Source organism: Salmo salar, chromosome ssa18 (assembly GCF_905237065.1).
Source record: "Salmo salar chromosome ssa18, Ssal_v3.1, whole genome shotgun sequence".
Lineage (NCBI taxonomy): Eukaryota > Metazoa > Chordata > Actinopteri > Salmoniformes > Salmonidae > Salmo > Salmo salar.
Genome location: NC_059459.1, coordinates 15,224,531 through 15,236,340, shown reverse-complemented (window position 1 = coordinate 15,236,340; position 11,810 = coordinate 15,224,531). Strand labels below are relative to the sequence as shown.

The window sequence follows — 11,810 nt, the reverse complement described above, 5'->3', positions numbered from 1 at the left end:
GATTGAGTCTTTGACAATTCTTTGGGACTTCCTCTGACACGGCCTGATATAGAGGTCCTGGATGGCAGGGAGCTAGGCCCCTGGCCGTCGCACCACCCTCTTTAGCGCTTTGCTACCTCTGAGGGAGAGGTTGTTGTCATGGCACCACACTGCCAAGTCTCTGACCTCCTCCCTGTAGGCTGTCTCATCACCGTCGGTGATCTACCAGTCTATCTATCTACTGTCAGCTAACTTTATGATGTGGTTGGAGTCGTGCGTGGCCATGTAGTCGCGGGTGAACAGGGAGTACAGGAGGAGACTAAGCACACACCCTTGAGAGGCTTCGTGTTGAGGGTCAGCATGGCGGAGGCGTTGTTGCCTACACTCACCACTTTGGGCCATCCCGTGAGGAAGTCCAGGATCCAGTTACAGAGGGAGGTGTTCAGTCCCAGGGTCCCCAGTGTTGAACGCTGAGCTGTAGTCTATGAACAGCATTCTCACATAGTTATTTCCCCTCTTGTCCAGGTGGGAGAGGGCAGTGTGAAGTGCAATTGAGATTGCGTCATCTGTGGATCTGTTGGGGCGGTATGTCAATTGGAGGAGTGGGTCCAGGGTTTCTGTATCTTGACTGTTCCTTATTTCACTAACAAAGAACGCTCAACCCCATAACCATTACAAAGTGATTAACCGCATGTTAATACAATGTTGTTACTATAGTAATTACAACATTACTACACAGGTACAGAGCTACTGTTACTGCTGTGCTCTTTTACTACCTTGTTTGATGTATGCAAAGCTTTCAAGTGAGCTCATAATTAAAAATGAGAAACACAACAAACACATTGTGATGAAAACATTGGAATTAATTGGGAAACTAGCTGTGAAGCCTGTGAAAAGACATGCAAGATGCTAAGGCAAAAAATAGAGCATTTAATTTCCCAACAAGCCCACCCATTGATTTTCGAATACTCACAAGGTTTAAGGTGCATACTATTTTCCGGTCTTTAACATGGATTTTGCATTTTAACATTATATTCATACTGTTCTGCGGTACTGTCTTTGCAATATTGATGTAGAACTGGCCATTGAGGACCGGATTTTACAAGATGAGCCATTGTTGGAACCTGAGAGGCCACAGTGCTGCGTGTACAAGCTGTTTCTCAGGCTGAAGCTCAGCAACACAGCTTGAGAAGCAGAAGTCCCCTTCAGTCGCTTTCTTTTTAGCCCCCTTTTACCTTTATTTAACAATCGCTCCTTCTCCACTCCAACCAGCCGCCCCCAAACACTCAGTGAATAAAGTTAGTCCAACATGCGGCCCTTAAACCCACCCCAAGTTTGCTGCCTGGCAGCCACACTCACAGAATTGTTTGTTAATAGTCCAATTAGATAATTGCCATCTTTCACTCCTTTTCCTCTCTGTTTCCCATAAAGGAATGAATGGTGTTCAGGGAGGGGGGCAGCTTGAAGAGGGCTTCTGGCCCCACAAGGTGACGAGAAGGGCCGGAGAATGTTCCTTGCACAAGGCCATTGGTTTGAATTGAATCATTGTAGCCTAATCAATGGTCTTATTGGATTACTGGCAACTGCTGTTCCCTGAGATATTGTTGCTCTGACAATGAAAATATCTAAAAGTTGGTGGGTGGGTAGCGGGGTGGAAGGAGAGTGCTGGAGAGGAGGGCCGTTCCAGGGGTGTTAGTGTAGGCACTAATGACAAGTTTTGTCCCATTTTTGTGTTTTTCAGATCGTGCAGGTTAAGATTGTATTAGTGCAACAGACTGCTTCTGTGGTGCATATATATGAATGGTGGCGACGCAGCGTTAATGACAAGGACCTGTGGGCTACTCTTCGTGCTGTTGTTTGTCGTGCTGAGTGACGTGAGTCAACACAGGAAACTTTAACACGGTTCCTGTGAAGCAGAGCCGTGTGATTTTTGTGAATCAGCTGTCGTGGCCAGTACAAATTTAAATTGGGGTGGATTCACTTTTTTCTGTATTCTCTGTCTCTCCGCCTCGCCTTTATTCTCTCTATCTCAGTCTCTCTCGTTCTCATCGTTCTCTCTTGTTCTCTATCTCTCATCTCGCTCTCACTTTCTCTCTCTCTCTCTCTCTCTCTATATCTCTCTCTCTCTCTCTCTCTATCCCTCTCTCCCTCCCACTCGCCTGGGATAGCACTATAGCGGTGAGAGCTGTATGTTGCAGAGGGACGATCATTGGCGAAAGACACAGTAAATGCGATTAAAGTTAGCCATCGTGGCCAGACAACCCACAACGGAGAAATGTTGAAAATGGCTGGCCATGTTTTGGGGATCGAAGAATGAAGTGCCTGGGAACTTTTCTGGAAGTGTCGTACCCCTGTGATTGTGTCTGTGTGCTCTGGAAGGCTTTTTTGCAAAGTGAGACCAATCATTTCTCTTGATTCCCTGGCTGAGAGCTGGCTGACAGAGAGGGACGGAGCGAGCAAACCCCTCCATTAGGACCTGATATATTTCCCAAACAATTTAGTGTATTCATGAGGCTACGCAAATGTGGAGGCAGCAAAATTACCGTAATCAATTGAAACAGTGAGCGTGCGTCGGTCCATGGCTCTGATTATTTGGAGATCATCTATCAGCCTGATGTGTATGTAACAAAGCTGTTGAGTTTCAGTGATAAGTCCATGATCATTGGGCAAGTGAGTTGGACAACGATAATAGGGCACCTTGGCAGGTGAGGCAAGCGTTCCCCGAACATTAGGTAGGTGACTCTCTGGTCTAAAAGGTGCTGTTTTAAAACAAAGCCACTCTGTTGAGACAACACAACGTGCAATACTCTCTGTAATCACTGTTTTTTTCACCTGACAAAGGAAAAAAAGAAAGAAACATTGAAGAGGATAAGTTAGTATGGAGGTCAGATACAACCAAGAGCCTGAACCAGGGATGGGGCTGAAGAACGGCATAAAGGATGGGAAAGACGGCAAGGATTCCCAGGGAAACCTTTCCAAAACCTTCCTAAAGGATCAGCAGGAGTCCTTCTCGCCATCTGGGACGGTGGAAAGCTGTGAGAAAAACCGGGGGAGCACGGGGGACCCGGACTACTGCCGGAGAATACTTGTCCGAGGTGAGAGGATTTCCACTCATATTTACTCCTGTTGCAGTGTATGGACTCTGTTTGCTCATTGCTTTACTTTATATGTATCCACAGGATGAAATAAGATCATTTGCTATGTGAGATATGCTGAATTGCCAGACGGGTGTTTTGGATATGGGATTCTGGTATTGGCTTTGTGTAGACTCAAGAAGCATAGAAATAGCTTTTGGTTTCACAGACATACTGCTACATTGTCCCCAACCAAATGCTCTGTTTGTATACTGTATGTACAATATATTTGAGCTATTGGATCGCAAACATTTTTCAACCATTAGAATCGTTAAACTTATTCATTCGACTTTATATATTTGACACAAAGCAGCAAATTTCTCCCGAGTGCTATTTGGTTTATTTTGTTGTTTTTATCACTCGTTCATTTTCAGAAAAAGCACAGGATATTAGGCACTATCAGTTAACAATGCGCTATAGTCCCTTTTGCAGCTTCCGGGGCATTCTCGGGTGAGAGTGCAACATTATGCAAAAGAAGAAAAAAATAAAAAACACACACCCCCACTCTTATCTGTCTCATGGTAGTTTTAGTCATTGTAAAAGTATTTTTGGCTTTTTTCTTAAACCATTTTGAATTTAAAGTAAATACAAACATACATTTTTTTTGCACTTTTGTAAAAATGTACTATCTGCACATTTTTATGAATTTTGAATGTTACGAATTTTACCCCTGTGATATACTCCTATCAAAATGGTTTGCATTCACAACAATTTTGTTTCTTCTGAAATTGAATTATACAGCACACTTCTAGAATCACATCTATTTAAGATATTAAGTACTGTACATTTGGTTTTAAAATTAAGAATGAATTTCATGCTACTTTATATAATCTCTCTCCATGAAAATACTATTTCATTTGAAAGCAATATTCACAGAAGTTTCAAATCATAAGATAAACAGGTTTTCACTATCTTATCTTATTCTGAAACAGATGATGAATAAGTAATAATAATGGACGTAAAATGCATTTGCTTACATCATCTTGTTCTAAATAATATAAGGTATTTCATATGCAGTTAATACAAAGAAATTAGTTAATTGTTATGTTGTTTAAGTACTCTTACTGAGTGTCATCTGACCTCAGGGCTAAATTGTAGCAGAATAAGCACACATCATTTATTTAATCTGTTTAACACAGTTGGTCAAACATGGAGACTGTTTGTTTGAAAACATGAATATATCCTTGCTAATTGTTATGGAAATAATTTAGCAACGAAATGACAACTAAATTCAAACATAAATGTTTATGCTTTCAGGTTATCTTTTGCTGCTTTTAGATGATGGGAGAAATAATCACAATTTAAAAAGTAATAATTCCTTTTAGTTCATTGAGTAAATTGTTAAGAAAAAACCTTTTCCTTATTATCTTTCCTCATTTCTCTCTTTTTATTAAGTCATTAAAAGCTCGTACAGTTATACAATTAATATCACATTATCTAAAGGTATATCCTTTAATTATTTTCCGTTTACATGACAAAAGTACAACTTTTTAATTACACATTACATTTTGATTGTAGAAAACTATAGGGAAAACAACTATTTTGAGGTTAGTTTACTATTTAGGAGAGAGTACTGATTGAGATGCTAAAATATGATCATCTAGACTGGAGTATTGATGCAATTAAATGGGTTGACCAAAGGAAATGATCACAATGAAAAAAAAAATGTATCATTGTATTTTGTATTTGTTTTGTATTTTTGATCAACTTTCTTCTGTAAACGGTACTTTTTCAAATAAATTAATTGTTATTTTTGACTGCTTTTAATGTGGTTGAGGTTATCCCCTAGTATGTTTGGAAAGTACACTAGTTGGCTGGGAAAATGTCAGTGGATTCATTTAAGTTATGCATATTACTGTGGTTGATGTTGTGCAGGTGATGCATTCATATAAATAACGCACCATATTCATGTGCTTACCTGGATGGTTAATTTTTCAATTTTGCAAACATGAAATCATCCTCGATATCTTCATATAGCTTTATGCCGTGCACTGCAACAAGACCTAAGTCTTTCATTGACGGTAATCGGTCATTTCATGGACAACAGAAGGCCTACACACATTACTAAAAATGAAGAATGGTCATTCTGATGTTGTGATAATGATGAGCCAAAAGTGTTTCTACATTTTGAATATAGTTATCATTGACAAAACTTCAATGGTCACTTCTTCTTTTTTTGTAGATGCGAAAGGGTCTATCCGAGAGATCATTCTGCCAAAGGGACTGGATTTGGACCGTCCCAAACGAACCCGGACCTCTTTCACTGCAGAGCAACTCTATCGTCTGGAGATGGAGTTCCAGAGGTGCCAGTATGTGGTTGGGAGGGAACGGACAGAACTGGCCCGCCAGCTAAATCTATCTGAAACGCAGGTAAATTCAAGCAACACAATACATGTACCTATTTCACTCTGGCCATCAGTAAATAAATACCAAATCCACATTCTGTGTTATCATAGATATGTTATGGGTCATTCCACGAATAGAGTGCATTTTGGGTAGTGTAAATTTGTAAAAAATAACTGTTTTTTTCACCCCATTTTAACATTCTTTCATAAAGAGCACTTGTTCAACTTCATAAAAATGTTTTCCCATGTCAAGAGGTTAAGTAAAATAAAAAAGACTATAAAAGTGGCAATTAAAGTAATAGGACTGACCGTAACAGGGTTGACCGTAACAAAGTTGACGATTTCATCTTAAGTCAGCCATAACTCCCCTTGAGACAGGGGAAATGGAAGCTTGTTGTGTACAACAGGGAGGGGCAATTGAATGCAAGCTTTCCAAAAAATTTTGCTAGCCTATCGATCTAGTCTAACAGGCGTGACATGTTATGCTCGTTGCACTCATTTTCTACCACAAAACCCCAGAAAATGGCCAAAAGGAGTAGAACCAGCTCACCTGCTTTTACAATATTATTTGACTATTAGATGTTCAATGTTAGATGTTTAATATTAATCACTAAATCACAATAAATAAATAATAATCTTCAGAAGTTACTTTTTCAAAGCAACAAAAGAACTAGGGCTTTACAATGATGGTGAAAACTTGGCGAAATCTTGGGGTTAAGGGGTGGCAGGAGGCCTAGTGGTTAGAGCATTGGGCCAGTAACCGAAAGGTTGCCAAATCAAATCCCCGAGCTGATAAGGTAAAAATCTGTCGTTCTGCTCCTGAACAAGGCAGTTAACCCATTGTTCCTAGGCCGTCATTGAAAATAAGAATTTGTTCTTAACTGACTTGCCTAGCTAAATAAAATAAAAATAAATTAAGTGGGTTACAATCTTCCTAGAAGTCGGACAAACATGAAAACACTACTACTGGAGTATTTAGTCGTTTATCAAAATGTACACAGATAATCTCACAAGGACATAAAGGGCACTCTATTCGTGGAACGACCCTTATGTATTTCAAAATCTTATCTCAAATGAGAAAAATAGAGTGTATGATTACACACACTTATCTCACTTACGCAATGCTTTCTATATTGCCATCATACTTCTGTAAGCATATCCCATTCCAATACAATCTTTACAAGTTTTACTATAACCCTGGCATTTTTTATTTAGCTGACTGATTAGTTAAAGATCATTTAGAAAAAGGCAGACTGCTTCACTGATCATATAGCTCTAGCAATAGTATTGTTAAGTTATGATCCTATACAAAACTCAAATCAAATCAAATCTCTTTCATTGTATTTAGCCTAGTGAACTATGCATCTCATATCACTGCTATCCCAACAAATTCTAGAACCTTGTTAGCCTAAATTGTTGCATTAAGGAGGCTCATTTTCAGTGCAGAAACAGTATGTTTCTTGTCCACAGGCCTTAAAAAAAAGAAAAAAGTGCTTTCACCTCATGCTAAGCTGTGGGGTCAGGGAAAGGTCACACTGCGCCCACTGTGGGTGAACTGTATTTGCACTTGTCTGCTCATTCTCGACGAGATACCAAGCTTAGTCACCCTCCAATTTATAATTTTCACTTCAGGGAAATCTTGCTCTCTGCTTCAGAGCTTAGTCCAAAATATTTGTAGCACAATTTAATTTCTTAGTTTATCTTGCAAGCTGGCTAATGGCATAGTCAGCCACATTTACCTTATATGTTTATTACGTACCTCATGAATGTTTCAGTGGGCCTAAACAAGCTTGACTTTGAACAGAGGTCAGACTGGAGCATTATGCAATGTTATTTTCTGAGTCACAGCATCGACACGTGTTTCTGTCACACATTTCTGATCATTACAAGAAATATTAATATTGATCTCGGGGAATTTCTACTTTAGTGTGTGTGTGTGTGTGTGTGTGTGTGTGTGTGTGTGTGTGTGTGTGTGTGTGTGTGTGTGTGTGTATATATATATATATATATATATATATATACACTTTTATATTTGTGTATTTATATATATATACACACACACACACACACACACACACACACACACACATATATATATATATATATATATATATATATATATATATATATATATATATATATATATATAATATAATATATATATACACACATACACACACTAAAGTAGAAATTCCCCATACATTTTACAATGATAAATAAATGTTTTCCTGACCAATACATTTGATGCTTTTATTTTGTATTCAGCTACAGTATTCATGTAGTTTACCATGTCAGCACACAATGAATTCAGAATTCTTTGGTGGTTTTTAGAATGGAATAATGGTGCTTTAGACTTCACACAGCCCTTTGGTCCCCATTCATAGGGAGGACAATAGGCTTGCATTTCTTAATGTATTTTCACATGCAACATTAAATGTTGCACGCCGCCATGCTCCTTGATTGCATTAAATCTTCAAATGTCTCCTTCATTCGTTGATGAAGTGGTCTCTAATGATGGCATCATGAAATTAACATTTTGTTCCAATGCACTCTTGGGGTGTTACATTAAGAAACGACATCCATATGCTGAAGTGTGCACACCTAATCATCTTTGTTTGGGTTGCTGGCTTCAGAGCCCCTCGTTGGACCTTGTTGAAAATGTATCCTCTCAGATAAAAGATGTTCATCAATAATTTAGGATATTCTTATAACATGAGGGAATATGGTAATAATGTAATTCCTTACTTCCAGAGTGTAAAATAGATTTGCGATTGACCAACTAACCTTGAGAATTACTGAGTTGTTTATCTACAACAACTACATGGAGGAAAACATGCCATTCAGATGTGATTGAAGTAGCTGCAGTTTGAGGTACTGTAGCTGGAGGCTCATTGATTGAGACACATTCACTGTAATTATGATCCGTATGAAAGCAATCAGGTTTAATTGCCACAGACTTGATAGAGGTTGGGAAATACATGAAGAAAACTGCAACAACAACAAAAATACTAACTCCTATTATCCTTTTTGGAAAAGGAATAGAATATTTAAAATAGAAATATATGAAATGCAAATGGGAAAAGAGAGGTCTGTTTTCATTGTTGAATGATTATCAAACATGTGCAATACAAATGCAGTAACATTACTTCTTCAGCGTCAAAATGGCCTCTTCACAAACACGTTTTTTCTTTATCCACATGAATGGGAATACAATAGCCATTTTTATCTGTATGCACACTTTACTTTGTTATACTCATGTCCTTGTTACAGTATACTTCAACCACACATACATATATACTCATTACTATCTGACCCTGCTTTTGTTACTTTCATGTCTTTGAGTTCATTAATTATTTTTAATTTTCATAAAATGTCTAAGGTCATGGAAATACATTTTATAAATTTCTAGCTACTTTATCTTACAGTCTGCATTTCACTAGAAGAAAAATATGTTATAAAGTAATTTATGCCTTCCGTTACAGAAAGTTTTGTTCAAGTTTAGACCAGTTTAGACCAAACAGTACTGTATTGTATATGTGTGACTCTGATAACATCCATTAATGTGACATTGATATGTAAATATTTATAAGGCATTAGGTTTTGATTTAATCCGTATTTTTGTAAATTAGCTACTAAATCTGTCAAGGGGTAGAAGCCGGGCCCCCTGGTCTAAGTCCCTGATCGTGCTACCAATGTTATTACTATCTCAATTCAATTCATGTGGACATCAAAGTGACCTATACTGAGATCACAAGGGAATTAGTAATTATTTACAACAATCCAAATTATTCAGTCATTTTCTGCAAACATTGGTGTTGCAGTAAATGCCTACAGATATTAGAAAATAATACATATTAACCAAAGTATATTAATTTGGCTTTTGCAAATAGGCCCTGTTGCTGAAGGTCTCTACTGCTTATTTTCTGGCTGATTTTGGAGCGGTTTTTTGTCCTCCCCTCAAGGTTAAAGTTTGGTTCCAGAACCGACGCACGAAGCAGAAGAAGGACCAGGGCAAAGATTCAGAGCTGCGCTCGGTGGTGTCGGAGACGGCGGCCACCTGCAGTGTATTGAGACTTCTGGAGCAGGGCCGGCTCCTCACGCCACCAGGCCTGCCGGGGCTCCTGCAGCACTGTGGCAACGGCACCCTGGGTGCCGCCCTGCGAGGACCCTCCATGGGCATGGCCAGCAACGGAAGCAGCAGCAGCAGCAGTGGTGCCAGCTCTGGGACGGCCGGCGGCAGTCCCCCTCTACCTATAGTGACGAGCTCAGGGACGGTGGCAGGCCTCCAGAGCTCCCCATCAGCTCACGGCCTGTTCAGCTTCCCCATGCCCTCTCTGCTTGGCAGCGTGGCCACCCGCATGTCCTCCAACCCGCTCTCCATGGCCGGCTCCCTGGCCGGGAACCTGCAGGAACTGTCTGCCCGCTATCTGAGCTCTTCTGCTTTTGAACCTTACTCACGGACCAATGGCAAGGAGAGTGTGGACAAAAACGTTTTGGAATGATGTTTCTCAAAGGATTTTGATTTGTTTTGTTGTTCTCCTTGTTTTTTATTGTCTTGGTTTAGTTTGTTTGTTTCACCCTCTTCTGTCCTGTTTGTGTTGTGGTTGTTGTTCATGTAAATCCAACTGAACATTTGATGCCTCTCAGAGGGAGGAAAACAAAAACATACACATGTATACATTTTCATTCTTACTTATGCACTAAATTAAAATTGAATCTCCAAGTTCTGAATTTCAATACAAATGATCAGAGGAACAAATATCCATGAGATTACTAAGGAGCAGCATTTAATTTTTTTGCCACATTTTCTCACATTTATTTATCTGCAATAGTAATCCCAAAAAAAGCACAGGAAATGAGTCTGTTTATGTTTGGGTAACACATCACAAATGTTTAGCTACTGGAGGTAATTGACACATTACATACAAAGCTTTTGAGTGGTTGGCCAAGGGTGTAACATGATGGTACCTTTTTCGATTTTGTGTTTTATTATTTACTTGTTTTGGGTAGACTTGTGTCACAGTGTGTAGACTTAGAGTTATCAAGCACTACAGCTTGTGCAATTCAGGTGACAGACAGTCAGTTCAGGACGGCCTGGTGAACTTGGAGTTAATTCGGCCCTTTGTCAAATATGACATTTCTGTTTACGTAAATATCGCAGGTCTCTTTTTCCATTTGCAGATACTTATGAGGAACACAGGTATTTAACATGCAAATGCCATTTACATATGCAGTTTTCCAATATAAAGCTACAATAACAGTCTTTTATACCAGTTTGTATTTGTTTTTATTTTTGGCCCAAAACAAACTAAAGAAAAATGTTGTCATAGTTAAATGGTTCTGTGTTAGTTGTTTTCTAAATGGTTCTGTGAGGGTTTTCCCAATATGATTTTTAACACAGTCTAAATTTGTGACTTTCATGTTTTAAAGATGCAGTATTCCACTTTTTCGTCTGTGATTTTAATAATATTAGAGTGGTAGTCCAGATTTACATGTACAGATAAGAGTTGGAGTGAAGCTTGGGAATGTGGGGTGGGGAAAAGAGACGATGGAGGAAAGGGTTCTGGGAAAGCTTTTCAACTTCAGAAAGCTGCTTGCATAGTTGGATATACAGAATTGAGCTTGATGCAACATGATTGAAAACGGTGCAGAAGGTTTTTCAATCTTTAAGACAATAACTTTTCTCATGTGAAATGTTTTAAGATCAGTCACCATGGCGGAAGGTTTGGAGGGAAATGAGCATGAGGTGACTGAGTGAAATTACTGTAGTAGAAAAGAAAAGAAAGAAAATGAGAATTGTACCTAAAATTGTTATTTTATTGTAAATTATTCACGTCTGTAATTAATAGATGATTAGTATATCTGCAAAATAATGAATGAATGAATGTAAAAGAGGGGGGTGATAAATCAATCAAAGCTCTTTGGTGCTGTTGTTGTGAAATATCTTGAACTTTGTGAAATGTGTGGTACGAGTGTGGATATATATTATATATATATATATGGCTACCAAAAAAGCCATGTGTGTTTTTTCAATTTCTTTCATGGATTCGTCTTGATGATAATCCAGTTATGATAAAAAGGCCATGATGTACCTTCATTGACAATGGGTTGAATAGCAATTTATTTCATATTTTGTTGGTATTCAAATGAGGTGTTATGCCCTATGCAGAGACCTTCTTGTGTATTATTTTGGGTTGCAATGCTACTTCCTGTAGCCTACTCAGCGTATGGTGAACTCACACAGCACTATAAAGGAAATGCTGACACAAGGGGAAGGAAATTTCAGTTATTGAATTAGTCCCCCTAAGCTGGTAACCAGGATTGTGTTCAACAGTAGCATACGTGTTTTGGG

At 38.7% G+C, this 11,810-nt stretch overlaps 1 protein-coding gene across 2 annotated transcripts; it reads left to right on the top strand.

Moving 5' to 3' along the window:
• Nucleotides 1-2,066: 2,066 nt before the first annotated feature.
• vax1 (ventral anterior homeobox 1) lies at nucleotides 2,067-11,562 on the top strand. Of its 2 annotated transcripts, XM_014154475.2 has the most exons (4): nucleotides 2,067-2,711; nucleotides 2,821-3,074; nucleotides 5,296-5,483; nucleotides 9,421-11,562. In XM_014154475.2, the coding sequence occupies exons 2-4, from the start codon at nucleotides 2,858-2,860 to the stop codon at nucleotides 9,958-9,960; spliced, it is 945 nt and encodes a 314-aa protein (XP_014009950.2). In that variant the 5' UTR covers nucleotides 2,067-2,711; nucleotides 2,821-2,857; the 3' UTR covers nucleotides 9,961-11,562. The 2 variants fall into 2 exon arrangements, with proteins under 2 accessions (XP_014009950.2, XP_014009949.2); XM_014154474.2 differs by having other exon boundaries at nucleotides 2,067-3,074.
• The last annotated feature ends 248 nt before the right edge of the window (nucleotides 11,563-11,810 follow it).

Coding starts and splice junctions, on each gene's coding strand:
- vax1 (XM_014154475.2), top strand. CDS start 2,858: ATGGAGGTCAGATACAACCAAGAGCCTGAACCAGGGATGGGGCTGAAG. Junction 3,075..5,295: donor CCGGAGAATACTTGTCCGAG/GTGAGAGGATTT, acceptor CTTTTTTTGTAG/ATGCGAAAGGGTCTATCCGA. Junction 5,484..9,420: donor TAAATCTATCTGAAACGCAG/GTAAATTCAAGC, acceptor CCTCCCCTCAAG/GTTAAAGTTTGGTTCCAGAA.